The sequence below is a fragment of the Panthera uncia genome, assembly GCF_023721935.1.
Source record: "Panthera uncia isolate 11264 chromosome A1 unlocalized genomic scaffold, Puncia_PCG_1.0 HiC_scaffold_17, whole genome shotgun sequence".
Taxonomy (NCBI): domain Eukaryota; kingdom Metazoa; phylum Chordata; class Mammalia; order Carnivora; family Felidae; genus Panthera; species Panthera uncia.
In genome coordinates, this window is record NW_026057577.1 from 51522458 (window position 1) to 51536952 (window position 14495).

Sequence of the window (14495 nt, forward strand, 5' to 3'; positions counted from 1 at the left end):
TTTTTTTTTAAAGTTTGATTTATGTATTTTGAGAGAGATGGAGACCTTGTGAGTGGGGGAGGGGCAGAGAGCGAGGGAGAATCCTTATCAAACAGGCTATGCACTGTCAGCGCAGAGCCCGTTGCAGTGCTTGAACTCAAGAAACTGAGATCATGACCTGAGCTGAAATTAAGAGTCAGACGCCAACCGACTGAGCCACCCAGGTGACCCATAAATAGGACTCTTTTAAGGAAATAGAGGATAGTTTTCTAGAGGAGGTGGGATTCGTGGGTCAAAGTATTTTAAATGTTTCTTGGCTTTTGTCAGATGACAGTAAAAAAAAAAAAAAAAAAGTCTGTTTACATTGCTCCAAGCATTAAATGCATGTTACTTTTCCCCTATATCCCTGCCAGCGTTATATTGTCATAAATTTTTTATTTTTGCTAAAATACATTTTAAAATGTCAGCTTTTTTCCCTGTCATGTGAAATCTTCTTTATTATACTTTTTATAATACAGTTATGTTATTATCTTTTAAAATTTGAGAAAAGTGGGAAAAACAGATTGATGTAAAAATTAAAACAAATTACTTGTGATTTCATTATCCGGATGGAACTAACCTTTTAGCATACATCTTTCCAGCTTTTTTTTCCTTCCTTCCTTCTTTCCTTCCCTCCAAGAGCATGCGTGCGCATGCACATGTATGACAGGGGAGGGTCAGAGAGAGGGGGAGAAAGAGAATCCCAAGCAGGCTCCATGCTATCAGTGCAGAGCCTAACACAAGGTTCAGTCCCACGGACTATGAGATCATGACCTGAAGTGAAATCGAGTTGGATGCTTAAAAGACTGAGCCACTCAGGCACCCTGTGTTTTAGTATTAATTGTTTTTTTATCCTTTGGTACCTAACATTTCATAAATGTTTTTTCATATTATTATGTTTTGAAGATACAGTTTTTAGTGACTTCGTCATTTTCTGTCAATGGGTACACCTGAATTTATTTAACCATTTACTCATCATTGGATTTTTTGCCTGTTCACGTTATTTAGCATTTCATATAATGCTCTTGTGCAAATTCTTGGAGTTTGTCTAAATATTTTCTTTATAGAGTCTTAGAAATGGTATTACTGAGTCAAAGACCATGAATATTTTTAAGGCTTTTGATTTCATATTGGGGAAGGGCTTTCCAGAAAGGATGTACCAATTTTTGTTTCTGCCAGTAATATATGGAAATCTGTTTTATAATATAGCTGTATCTATCATTTTTAAAACTCTTATAGTTAGAAGAACAAAAAATGATATTTCACTGTTTTAATTTCCATTTATTACAATGTTTGGACTTTTTTTATGTTGTCAATAAAATGTAAAAAAATTGAATTCATAGAATCAAATGGAAAAGGATAAAGTGAATACATCTGACATTGCTGGAATGGAATATACAGAGAAAGTGAACCCAGAAACTGAGACTGTGTCTAAGTAAGTATTTAGAAAGTAGAATAAAAGTAGTAGCTTGTAGGAATGACTGTAATAACATCTGTACTGGATGATGTCTGAATTTTGTTTTCATTCAGAATACTTAAGTCTTTTTTTAACTATAGGTATGTTGAAACATTTTCATCATGTTCCTTATGCTACTGGAGAAATAAATTATGATAAGGATCCATTGAGTTACGACTTACATTTCTTCCTCAACTTATTAACAAGATTTTAACAAAGTCTTGTTAGATGAATTAATGGTTAAAAGATATATGTTTCTGGATAATTTTATTTATAGCAGGAGGTTTCAAAAGGGAATATTTAACTTGGAATGCAGATTCAGAGTAGGCCCTGCTCTAATATGCATCTGAAGTATTATAGTGTGGACTGTACATTTATTCCATAATCTATGTCCAGTGCCCTGGAAGTGTACATTACATACAAACTAGTATTTTTATTTTTATCTATTTATTTAATTTTTGAGAGAAAGTGCACATATGTGTGTGTGCAAACTGACAAGGGCCAGAGAGAGGGAGAGTGCAAAGGAGGCTTTGCACTGTTAGTGCAGAGCTGATGTGGGGCTCGATCCTACAAACTCTGAGATCCAAGACCTGAGCTGAAATCAAGAGTCAAACACAAACCGACTGAGCCACCCAGGTGCCCCTGCGAATTAGTATTCTTAGTGGGGAATGGTATTACATGTCTGTTAGGGACAGATTTTTCCAGTTTTGTGAGGGTATGTTTTTTATAGTCAGGCTTCCAATATTATGTCTGTTCTAAAGGATACTTGTAATTTTATGTTCCAAACAGTTTACTTATTCATACATGGGAGAGGGGAATACTGCAAACAAATATGTGACTTCAGGATGACCATAATTTTATTCTTTTGTAGTTCTAGTTTGAGTGAAAAAATTGGTGTTCAGGACGACGATCAAACAAAGGCTTTAAGACCAGTACGACTAATGAGGGGCCGACTGCAAAGGCCAAAGCCAAATATAGGTAAAGCTGCTGAAAGAAAAGAAATTCTTACATCACAGGAAAAAATTGGGGCCAATGTAAAAAAGAATGAAAGTGAATCCTGTATTGCTAGAGATGTAAGTACTCTGATTCTGTGCAGTTTTTTTGTTAAGTATTTAAGTCCCATTTTACCCCCCTTCCCTTAACCTGTAAGACTGTACAGTTCTGTACATTGTTTACAAATTTAAAGCCAAAATCTCAGAGCTAGTAGCCTTGTTACTTGTAATGCCATTGAACTCTCTGCAATCCATATTTTGTGCATTTACATAATGGAGCATGTTTAACTTGCACCTCATCACTCACATATTTGAATTACACTTCCTTTTTGAAAATATGACTAGGTATGTGACTTTTAACTCTGACTTAAACAGAGTAAAATGGTAAAAGCTTCCTACTAAAATATAATTCCAACAACTAAAGATTATTTTTGAGTTATTTATACAATAACTAGTCTTTGTGTTAAGAGTAAGAGTTAAGATCCTAGTCTGAGGTCTGAATTTGTTTTGTTATAAATCTCAAGGTCTATACTGTAATAATAGTAATCAGAACACAGATCCCAGGGAGTAATTCTAACAGATGAGACTGAAGTGCAGTAACTTGCTTTCTAATTAGGAGGAAAAGAATGGGGGTTTTGAGATGAGCTAGAAGGTATATAGCTTATGAAATTTTTTAAGGTCTCTAAAGAGAAAACGTTAAAAAATGTCCCTTGAATATCATTTTATAATTTTGAAATGTTTACCATTTTCCTTGGTCTCAAATCAGGCAAAATTTTCAGTGCAGTTTTTTATAGATGGGTGTTTCATTGTGAACCCTTAAAAATGTTTTGTTATTAAGAGTCCTGAACAGGTAGAAGATCAGTCATGTAAAAATTTTGAGTTTGAAGACATCACGTCACAATCTGAGAAAGAAGATAATTTTTTTCAAATGAATGTTAGTGAGTGTCTAAGGTAAGTATCCTCTTATTGGTTATGTAATGTTTGAATTTTTTTGTTAAGTTTTAGAAATGTTTAATCAGTTTTTTAAAACAAAAGCAAATGAGACTGATTTGTAATCTGTGTATCAAATTGCTTAATATTTACAAATATAACCTCACTTTTCAGGGCAATTCATGTCATAGTTTTCATGTCAGTTTCTCATTTATTGGTGACTTGATGTGTTGCTTACTCATAAATTAGACCTTGAGTTAACATGATTGGCAGTATCACTTAACATGCATATTAGATTAAATATCTATGTCCAAATATGAAATGCAACTTATTTTCTTATATTTGTTTCTTTGGAATTAGATCCACATATGGCCTTTGTTTAAGATTCACATAAATTTTATGTAAAACCCATGTGTAGAAACCTGTACTTGTAGCCACTGCTGTCTTATATTTTTTCTTTCCCCTCTGGAACATACCCAGCAAAATCGATGGAATTGCTAGTATACTTTAGAAATTGTTTTCCCTTTGGAAATATTCAGTGTACACAAAAGTAGCAAGAACAGAATAATGGACTCCTGTGTACCTACTGTCTGGTTTCAACTATTACTAGCATTTTATCAATCTGTATGTTTAAAGTTTGGCTTTTCCTAATACTTTCTTGTTCACATGATACTTGCATGTGGCTTTTTGAGATGCTGGTCAAATCTGGCCATGGAAATGTGCTGCTTAACTCTTATGGCAAGGCATATGTCTGTATAAAGGGTAGTAGGGGCAAAGAGGTAGGAGTAGCAGACACCAATTGGCCTAGCTCCAATGTAGGGAACTGGAGACTTTTTCTAGATGATGTAGATGACAATTAGAAGGAGACTGTTCAGAGCCAGTTGGCTGCTAATCTAATTGACGTTATCGATAGATTTCTCTTTATACATGTCTCTATGTGAGTAGATATATTTATTTTAAAAGTTTACAATTTCAAAACATGGGTTTTTCCCCCCTCTCCTTTAATTTTTTAAGTTTTACCCAGAGATTCTTGAGGCTTCCTTCATATTTTGCTTTTTTATTTGAGAATTCGTGGTGTTTCAGTAGTAGTTTCTCAACCATCCTCTCTTCAGGTGGCAGTATGGTTTAAAATTTGATTGTGTGTCCTCTTTTTTTTTTTTTTTTTAAGTATTCAAGAGGATAATAAAGTCCCAGTTCTGAAAACTCGGTTACAGAAACCAAAGCCAAATATAGGAAGAGGAGCTAGAAGACGAGAAGTTTTCTCAAAGGAAGAGGTATCAGAGGAGATAGTTGCTTCGGGACAATTGACAGCAGCTTTGGGAGAAATTAAGAGAGTGGAAGAAACCTTACCAAGGGAGAAGATATCACTGGAGGCTAATAGTACTAAGGAAATGGAGTCACATTTTAAAAAAACTAGGAGAAGAGGTGTCTCTCCCATAGAGCAGATAGCAGAAACGATTGACAACACTGTGGAAATGGACACAGATTTGAAAGAAACTAGAGGAGAGATTTCCTCAAGGGAGAATATATCAGAGGTGTCTGATATCATTGAGGAAAGAGTGACAGATTTGAAAGAAACTGAAAGAGCAGTTTCCCCAAGGGAGAATGTATCAGAGATGCCTGATGTCATTGAGGAAAGAGTGACAGATTTGAAAGAAACTGAAAGAGCAGTTTCCCCAAGGGAGAATGTATCAGAGATGCCTGATGTCACTGAGGAAAGAGTGACAGACTTGGAAGAAACTGGAAGAGAGGTTTCCCCAAGAGACACTATATCAGCGATGTCTGATGTCACTGAGGAAAGAGTCACAGACTTGGAAGAAACTGGAAGAGAGGTTTCTCCAAGGGAGAATATATCAGAGGTATCTGATGTCACTGAGAAAAGAGTGACAGATTTGAAAGAAACTGGAAGAGCGGTTTCCCCAAGAGACAGTATATCAGAGATGTCTGATGTCACTGAGGAAAGAGTGACAGATTTGGAAGAAACTGGAAGAGAAGTTTCCATAAGGGACATTATATCAGAGATATCTGATGTCACTGAGGAAAGAATGACAGATTTGGAAGAAACTGGAAGAAGAGAAATATCCTTACAGGAAGATGCCCCAGAGGAGGTCAGCACTACAGATGAAGTAGAAACAGGTTTGGAAGAAACTGGAAGAGAGATTTCTGTAAGGGAGAATATACAAGAGGTCATTGATGTCACTGAGGAGAGAGAGACATCTGTGGAAGAAACTGAAAGAAGAGAAATAGACACACAAGGAAAGGCCTTACAGGTCAAGACTCTAGGTGAAATGGAGACAGATTGGAAAGAAATTGGAAAAGAAACTTCCCTGAGGGCAAAGGTACCTGTGGAGATCAGTGCCTTAGAGGAGAGCGAGATTGATTTGGAAGAAACTGGAGAAAGAGAGCTTTCCCTGATGGAGAACGTATTAGGAAAGACAACTGCTGTTGAAGAAACAGAGGCAGATATGAAACAAAGTGGACGAGGAATTTCCTTGAGGAATCCCAGCTCAGAGATTAGTGCTACTGAGGAAATGGTTGCAGATTTGGGAAAACCTAGAGAAATGGACATTTCCCTAAGGAAATATGAAGCAGAGGAGACCAGGACCTCAAGACAAATGGAGACAGACTTAATGCAGAGCAGTAGTGGTGGCTGCAGCACTGTGCCTTCACTAGATACCAAAGTATGTATTTTTCTGTTTTTGGGAAAAACTATTTTTGAGTACTTTTAGAGAAAAATTATCAAAATAAAAACCGTGATTATTGCTCTTAAATCCTTCAAAATTTAAAATCTCTGAAAGCTTAAAGTCTTCCCTAGCCCTAAATTCTGTGTTTTAAGACCTTAAAGAAACTATATATCTTTTTAAAAAAATAATTCAAAAAGATTTAATTGTGGAGAAGTTACCATTCTTAATGTCAATTTGAAGTTACTTTTATTTATTTTTTATAAAAAAGTGTTTTTAAGGTAATTTATTTTGAGAGAAAGCGCCCATGTGTGTCCACACGCATGAGTGAGGGAGGGGCAGAGAGAGAATTCCAAGCAGGCTTTGAGCCGTTAGCACAGAACTTGACTCAGGCTCTATCCCACGAACCTCGAGATCATCACCTGGGCTGTAGTCAAGAGTCAGATGCCCAACCAGCTGAGCCACCCAGGTGCCCCTGAAGTTAATCTTTTATTTAAAAAAATTTTTTTTATTTTTTTTATTTTCTATTTGAAAGAGACAGAGCAGGAGCCAGGGGAGGGCCAGAGAGATGGAGACAGAATCTGAAGGAGGCTGCAGGCTCTGAGCTTTCAGCTCAGAGCCCAACAGGGCTCGAACTCAGGCTCAATGAGATCATGACCTGAGCCAAAGTCAGACGCATAACTGACTGAGCCACCACACACACCCAAAGTTACTGTTTTACATAAAAGGAATATAGGGAACTGGAATATAGGGAGTTTGTGCTAACTCTAGAATGAACATACATTGGAATTATTTCTTTTGGCCACATCTTTCTCAATTATTTCCTTTTATTAAAAGTTTGCAATTCGGGTACCCAGCTTGCTCCGTAGGTTGAGCGTGTGACTCTTGATCTTGGGGTTGTGAGTTTGAGCCCCAGATTGTGGGTGTAGAGGTTACTTAAACATTTAAAAATAAAAAGTTTTCTGTTACTCGAGGTTCATGCTTTTGTGACATTTTCCATTTGTGCTGATTTACTGTGGATGATTTCCTTTGATTATTCCTCCAGAACATTAGCAGTGAAGTACTATCCATGGTACTTACACCTGAGGCAGAAAAAAGAAATTCTGAAAAGGAACTATCCGGTCACTTGAGTAGTTTGAAGACTTCCTTGCAGACTTTGGAACTTGGCAAAACCGAAGACCAGGGGATGCAATCTCCAGATGCTCCAGAGCAGTTTTCAGATAATAATTCAAGGTACAAATATGTTGGTCTGTGTGCTTTTAAAGAAAAAGTATCTAAAGTTATATTTTCAGATTCTGTGAAACAAAGGTCTTAAAACGGTTCATCTATAGTGTAATGTTGCAGATTTCAAGCTAGTTTTGGGATGACTGGAGGTGAGTTTTGAGGTAATTGTGATAATCGATTGAGAGAATTACTAACATCAGAATTGTATGTAACAAATATTCCTAAGTCAGTATGGGTGTGACAACGTGTATTTCCTCTGTGCAAAGGTGATATTCATAGGCTTATACCTAGATTGTACACCTCCTGTTTTTTTGGATCTACCATATTGTTCAATTTTTTTTCCTGTTAAGAATTGGAATTCATGTTTACTGCCAGTTTCTAAAGTTGTCCTAAGACTCTGGTCTCATTTGCCCCTTCATCTCATTCTAAAATTTGATAATCCTTATTCCAAAAGCAAGTCTATTCCTCAAGAACAGAAGCCATTTGAAGTTAAACCAGCACCTTTTGTGAGAAGTCGATTCAAAAGACCAAAACCAAACTTAGCAAGAGCAACTTTAAAGAGAGAGACTACGGAAGCAGGAAAATATGTACCTGGGAAGAAATTGGAAACGGATAAAGCTGAGACTATTGTGTTACAGCAGAGCAGTGAACAGGTGAACACTCTCCCTTCTCAACATGTGAGTGCTGTGGAAGGTGGAGGGTTTTTATTTTAGCTGTTACGGTTACTGAACTAAAGCAACTGGGATTAACGTTTCACAAATATTTTCTCCTGCAGTTTCTGTTGCATGTGACATTAGTGTTGCTGTACTTAATGTGCCTCATTATTCCATGGGTTTTTTTGTGAGAATCTTGAATCTTTTATGGTGGACAAGTGTGTCATGGAAAGACATTTAAGGGGGTTGGGATGCCAAGTTCTGACCTGCATTCATTATGTGACCCGAGCCAAATGGTGGCAGCTCATTTCTTCATAGGAAAAATGAAATTGATAGTCATTTTTTGTTTCATTCTGTTGTGAAGGGTGAAATACAAAGTTAAGAGCTTGATAGGAGTTAAAAGTAAGTTAAAAGTAAGTTTAGTTTACTTTGTTAACTTGGTCCATAACAAATTAAGATTGTGTGATATAACATCAGAAACTTTGAAATGAAGTGTTAACACTCATTAGTTGAGTGTTCTAAACATAAAAGTAGTTTTTTGGCCATATAGATGGCAACAGGTATATGAAAAGATCATCAGCATCTTTAATCATCAAGAAAATGCAAATCAAAACCACAATGAGGTATCACCTCACACCAGTCAGAATAACTAGTATCAAAAAAGACCAGAAGTAACAAGCGGTGGCAAGGATGTGGAGGGAAAGGAATCCTTGTACACTGTTGGTGGGAATGTAAATTGGTGCAGCCATTGTGGAAAACCATATGGAGCTTCCTCAAAAAGTAAAACTAGAATTACCATGTGATTCACTAATTCTAGTATTGTTTATTTACCCAAAGAAAATGAAAGCTCTAATTCCAAAGATAGAGGCACCCCTATGTTTGTCATAGCATTATTTACAATAGACAAGATATGAAAGCAACCAAAGTGTCCTTCAACAGATGAATGGATAAAGAAGATGTGTTATATGTATATATATATAAATCCACAATGGAATTTTGTTTGCCATTTAAAATAACATGGATGGGCCTACAAGTCTATTTTGCCAAGTGAAATATGCTGAGAAAACTAAGAGAAAGACAAATACCATATAATTTCACTTATATGTAGGTTCTAGAAAATAAAAAACAGAAACAGTCATAAAGAGAAAACAAACTGGTGGTTGCCAGAAGAGAAGGGGTAAGGGAGATTGACAAAATAGGAAAAGGGGATTAAGAGGTACAAACTTTCTGAGCTACCTGGCTGGCTCATTCGGTAGACCATGCAACTCTTGAGGTTGTAAGTTTGAGCCCCCGGTGGGTGTAGAGATTACTTAAAATCTTGAAGAGGTACGAACTTTCAGTCATAAGTAACTCAGGGAGATAAAAAGTACAGCATAGGGAATACAGTTAATGTAGTGACTACACCTGTCGGGGTGATTATCAAGCAGTGTATGGAGCTGCTGAATCACTGTGTTGTATGTCTAAGACTAGTAACATTGTACGCCATCTATACTTCAATAATTAATAAAAAACTAGTTAATAAAAAAATGACGGGCGCCTGGGTGGCTCAGTCGGTTAAGCGGCTGACAGCCATGTGCTGGCATCTCAGAGCCTGGAGCCTACTTTGGATTCTGTGTCTCCCTCTCTCTCTGCTCCTCTTCTTCTTATTCTCTCTCTCTCTCTCTTTCTCTCTCTCTCTCTCAAAAATAAACATTGAAAAAAATTAAAAATAAAATGACAAAAAGTGCTTTTTTGAAATAAAATTCGTCTTTTATATTTTCAAAATAGCTTAGTTCTTACTGTGCTTAAAAATTTGTACTTTTGGGGCGCCTGGGTGGCTCAGTCAGTTAAGCGGCCAACTTCGGCTCAAGTGATGATCAAGCGGTCCGTGAGTTTGAGCCCCGCGTCGGGCTCTGTGCTGACAGCTCAGAGCCTGGAGCCTGTTTCAGATTCTGTGTCTCCCTCTCTCTGACCCTCCCCCGTTCATGCTCTGTCTCTCTCTGTCTCAAAAATAAATAAACGTTAAAAAAAAAAAAAAAGTTTAAAAAAATTTGTACTTTTTCTTCCTGATCTTATATTTTTAAAAGGTATATCTTTTTTTATTGGTTATTTTATCTGATTATAAAAATTTCAGATTGAAAAAATATGTAATCTAAAAAGTGAGAGTCCTTTATAATATTCCATTTCTCCCTCCCAAGTTAATCACATAGCTATTTTGAATGTATCCACGTAGCCTTTTCTATATAGATACTTTTGTATATAAATAATAAAATGTTGTGGGTATTTTTATTATTTTGCAAAAATGGCACCCTAGCTTGCCTTCTCATTTTTTCACTTAACACAGTATTGTGAACATATTTTTGGATCATTATATAGAAATTTATCTTCTAAATGGCTTTGCACCGTTGCATTATAAACAAATTATAATTTATTTATTCAATACCCTACTGATAGGTTTGTCTTATTTCTAATTTTTTGTTTTCTTGCTTTTCTGGGGGGCTATTAAATTGCTATAGCAAATGTCCTTGTATGTAATTTTCTACATACTTAGTTGAGTATTTTTATAAGATACGTTTCTAGAAGTAGAATTTCTGGGAATTAAAATTTTTGGTAGATACTGTTGTTTTCTCTGCAGACACTTGACCAATTTATTTTGCTTAGTAGTGTATGAAAGTTCCTATTTCCCTATACTTTAACCATACCCTTGATGAAGTTTTTTTGTCTGCCTTCTAGGATGTTGCTTCCCTAATGGCAGCAGGAGAAAAAGACAAATCAGGTCACAGGCAGGAGGAGGTTGTGATATTACCATGTATACAGACTGAAAAGGACCTTTCACCTTCAAGTTCTTGTGGTCCTCAAGAGGAGTCTCAGCCTGTGCAAGCCCAGGAAAAGGAATTAGTTGTTTCTATGGGGTAAACAGTGATAGTTCTTTGAAAATCTAAAATATTAAAAAGAAAAAGAAAATCTAAAATAGAATTCCTTCAAATATTTCTCCAGTGTTTTTGAGATGTGTTAATGTATTTTAAAAGTGAATACCAAAAATACTTCGTTTATTTTTATTCATATGGCAGACTGCCTAAAATAGAAAATCACATTGAGTTCTACACCTTTTAATGCTTGACTGCTTATTAGATTCACTATTAGCTGCTTAAGGTTTTATACAAAGCATTGCATTAAAAAACACGTGTGTATAAGATTTATATTAATTATCTTCTTAAAAATTGTGGTAAAAGACATAAAATTTACCAGTTTAATTTTTTTTTTTAATCGTCTAATGGCATTGAGGACATTCGCATTGTTTTACAATCTTTGTCACATTTCTCTCTAGAACTTTTTCATGTTCGCAAGCTGAAACTCTGTACCCATTAACAAGACCTCCCTAACCTCCCTCTTCCATTCCCTGGCAACTACCATTGTACTTTCTCTCTGTCTGTGAGTTTCAGTCTTCTAGGTACCTTATATAAGTTCATTACCTTGTGAAAATTAAAATAATCTTTTTTTTAATAAAAGAAGATTTATGTATCATCAGAAAATAGATTTTTCTCTAATGTTACAAAAAGTTTTATAGTTTATTAGAGGAGATTCAAATTCTGTATTTTTATGGTAGTTTTCATCTTTTTACATTTCAATTCCCTCTCTTTGTCCTGGTCTTCTTTTCTAGGGCTCATAATATAAATAGTTCCCAGCAAGAATCCAAGGAAAGTGTTGTCCCAACCATTCGAACAGTAAGGGGCCGACTTCAAAGACCCAGACCAAACATAAGAAAGACTGGACAGAGGCATATAGAAAAAGGTGAAGCCAAAGGCATAGTTGAGGAAGAAAAAACAGTAGTACAGAAAGATGAAACTAAAAAACTATTGACTGTGGTGAGTTATTGTTATATAATTAAATTGAGCCTTTTAATGCATGTTAAAATGTGAAATGATAGCTCAGACTTGGCTTAGAGTATAGGCATCTGACACTCTAATCAATGAATATGTAACATAACCTAATTCTGTTCCAGATTTCCTATTCTGGAATTTTTTTAAGTGAAAATGGATACATATTTTTTCCTTTTTAATGAACTCATTCATTATGAAATGGGTTCAGTCATTTCATAAATGTTCAGTCAGTATAAAACAACATAATGACTCTCCCAGTCTTACTACACTGAGGTAACTACTGACAACCTTCTGACATATCTTCCTGGGTATATCTCCATCCATGCATGTGTGTGCACTTATGTAAATTTAAATAATAAAGTCATCAGGGTGCCTGGTTGGCTCAGTTGGTAGAGCATGTGACTCTTAATCAGGGGATGTAAGTTCTAGCCCCACAGTGGGTGTAGAGATTACTTAAAAATAAAATAATTTTTTTAAATTATAAAATCACTGTGTGTTAGTTTTATCACTTAGTTTTTACTTAATATGTTGACTTTTTGCATCAAGAAATATGGAGACACATCATTTTTCACTACTGCATGACATCCTGATGTTTGAATGAAAATTTAACCAATCTCTTACTGATGCATCTTGTGATACGAATCTAAGTAGTATAATGCCCTTTTCAACAGATCTTGTGCTTTTTTTTTTTTTTTTGTCCTTTTTACTTGTCTACCAAGGGAAAATCTAGATTTAAAGTGATTATAATCCTTTTTTGAACCCCCCTGCACCCCAAAAGACTGTTTTTAAAAAAAAAAATTAATCATTTCTGGTGAGGTTGTTCACAGCAGATAACTATTGTAGTTTTTAAAGCATTTTGTAAATGTAATAACTGCAATAAATGAAACTTTCTCTCTGAATTAGGACTTTGGTTTTGGGCAGCAAACATGAACATTGCATACCTAGTTTGACTCTTCATTTTGAAAAACTCAATACCTTTCTTAATGATTGAACAATTTTAGGAAGTATGTTCACTTGTTAAAAAAAAATCATCTTGTTTTGTCATTTTAGCCAAATTCTCCAGTTGGAACTGAAATTGAAGTTGTATCTTCCAAAGTTTCTGAAGGTAGACTACATGAAAACCAGAGTCACATGGTTCTTGTAGACCCTCTTCATGTTAACAAAGTAAATGTTTTAGATGAAAAGATGAGGTGAGTTTGCTTTTAATCAGAAAACCATAAAACTTTCTAAAGATGAAGATTGGATAACTTCACATCGAGAACATTTTGTTAAAGGATAAAGTAATAGTTAATTATGAAACAGAATATTTTAAGTATGCTTCTTCAGATACTATAAGAATTGCATGATTGATACTCTTATAATTTATAATTTCTGCACAAAGCTTGGTGAACCTCATTATTTTTTACTTTAAAATTCAATTTGTTAGTAAACAGAAATTCTTAAGTTCTTTGTATGTTTACAGTTTATATCTTATTGAAATTCATAAATAGGAAGTTCACTGAAGTGTATATGTTGTATTTAGAACTGTGTTCTAAGCCAAATGGTGAGAATATCTTTTAAAAGAGTTAACGCTAGAAAGGTGAAGATATTTTAGTACCACCACTTTTATTTATTACTTGCAGTCTGCCTTATTATTACCGATACTACTTTTTAAATTTTTTTTTTTAATGTTTTTTTTAAATTTATTTTTGAGACAGAGAGCATGAGCAGGGGAGGGGCAGAGAGAGGGAGACACAGAATCGGAAGCAGACTCCAGGCTCTGAGCTGTCAGCACAGAGCCCGACGCGGGGCTCGAACTCATGGACTATGAGATCATGACCTGAGCTGAAGTCACACGCTTAACCGACTGAGCCACCCAGGCACCCCACTGATACTACTTTTTAATTAGTGGTGATCAGAGAATGTTTCATTGCGTGGGTGCTGCTGTAGAGAAGACCAAAAAGAAGTGAAGGAGCAGGTCCAGATGATGTATAGGGGGAGAGAGAACAACAACTTGAAAATACTGTAGGCAAGAGCATGCCTGACTTGTTTGAGGAACAGCAAGGGGAGCAAGTTTGAAATGGGTAAAGAGGGAGAGAGCAGTAGATGTAAGAAAGAGCCCAGCCAAGGGCATTGGCAGATTATATAGGACTGTTGTAAGGAATTTGATTTTTACTCTAAGTGAACCTTTAAACACTAGTGACCTTCAAGATCAGTGTTTCCTAATGCTCTCATTTATAATTGAGTAGGTTGACCTAGAGGATTTAAATGGCTTGTTGAAAGTAACATTGCCAAATTAGTGTTTAAAGTTAAATTTTCAGGATTTATGACTTTCAGACTAGCAAATTGACATAGTTATATAGGCAGACCTTTCTGTATAAAGAAAGAAGCTTTACATGTTTCAAGAGATATTATGTGGAGCCTTTGTGTTTTTTAATGAGAGAAATCAAACCTTTTTTTTTTTTATTTTTTATTTTTTTTATAGATCAGGCATTGGCTGTTTTTTTTTTTTTTTTTTTAAATGTTTATTTATTTTTGAGAGAGCCAGAGCATGAGCGGGGCAGGGGCAGAGAGAGAGAGGGAGACACAGAACCCATCTGAAGCAGGCTCCAGGTTCTGAGCTGTCAGCACAGTGCCTGATGTGGGGCTTGAGCTCATGGACCATGAGATCTTATTTGAGCTCAAGTTGGATGCTTAACCAA

The 14495-nt window shown here is 35.6% G+C and overlaps 1 protein-coding gene across 1 annotated transcript in view; it reads left to right on the top strand.

The window, feature by feature from the left end:
• BDP1 (B double prime 1, subunit of RNA polymerase III transcription initiation factor IIIB) overlaps positions 1–14495 on the top strand; it is an 89290-nt gene that overhangs the window by 36811 nt on the left and 37984 nt on the right. Inside the window, exons 14-22 of the mRNA XM_049649605.1 lie at positions 1362–1453; positions 2346–2547; positions 3305–3417; positions 4565–6077; positions 7123–7310; positions 7756–7978; positions 10667–10845; positions 11595–11799; positions 12865–13004. Of these exons, the coding sequence (XP_049505562.1) occupies positions 1362–1453; positions 2346–2547; positions 3305–3417; positions 4565–6077; positions 7123–7310; positions 7756–7978; positions 10667–10845; positions 11595–11799; positions 12865–13004 (2855 nt within the window). The remainder of the gene's footprint in view (positions 1–1361; positions 1454–2345; positions 2548–3304; positions 3418–4564; positions 6078–7122; positions 7311–7755; positions 7979–10666; positions 10846–11594; positions 11800–12864; positions 13005–14495) is intronic.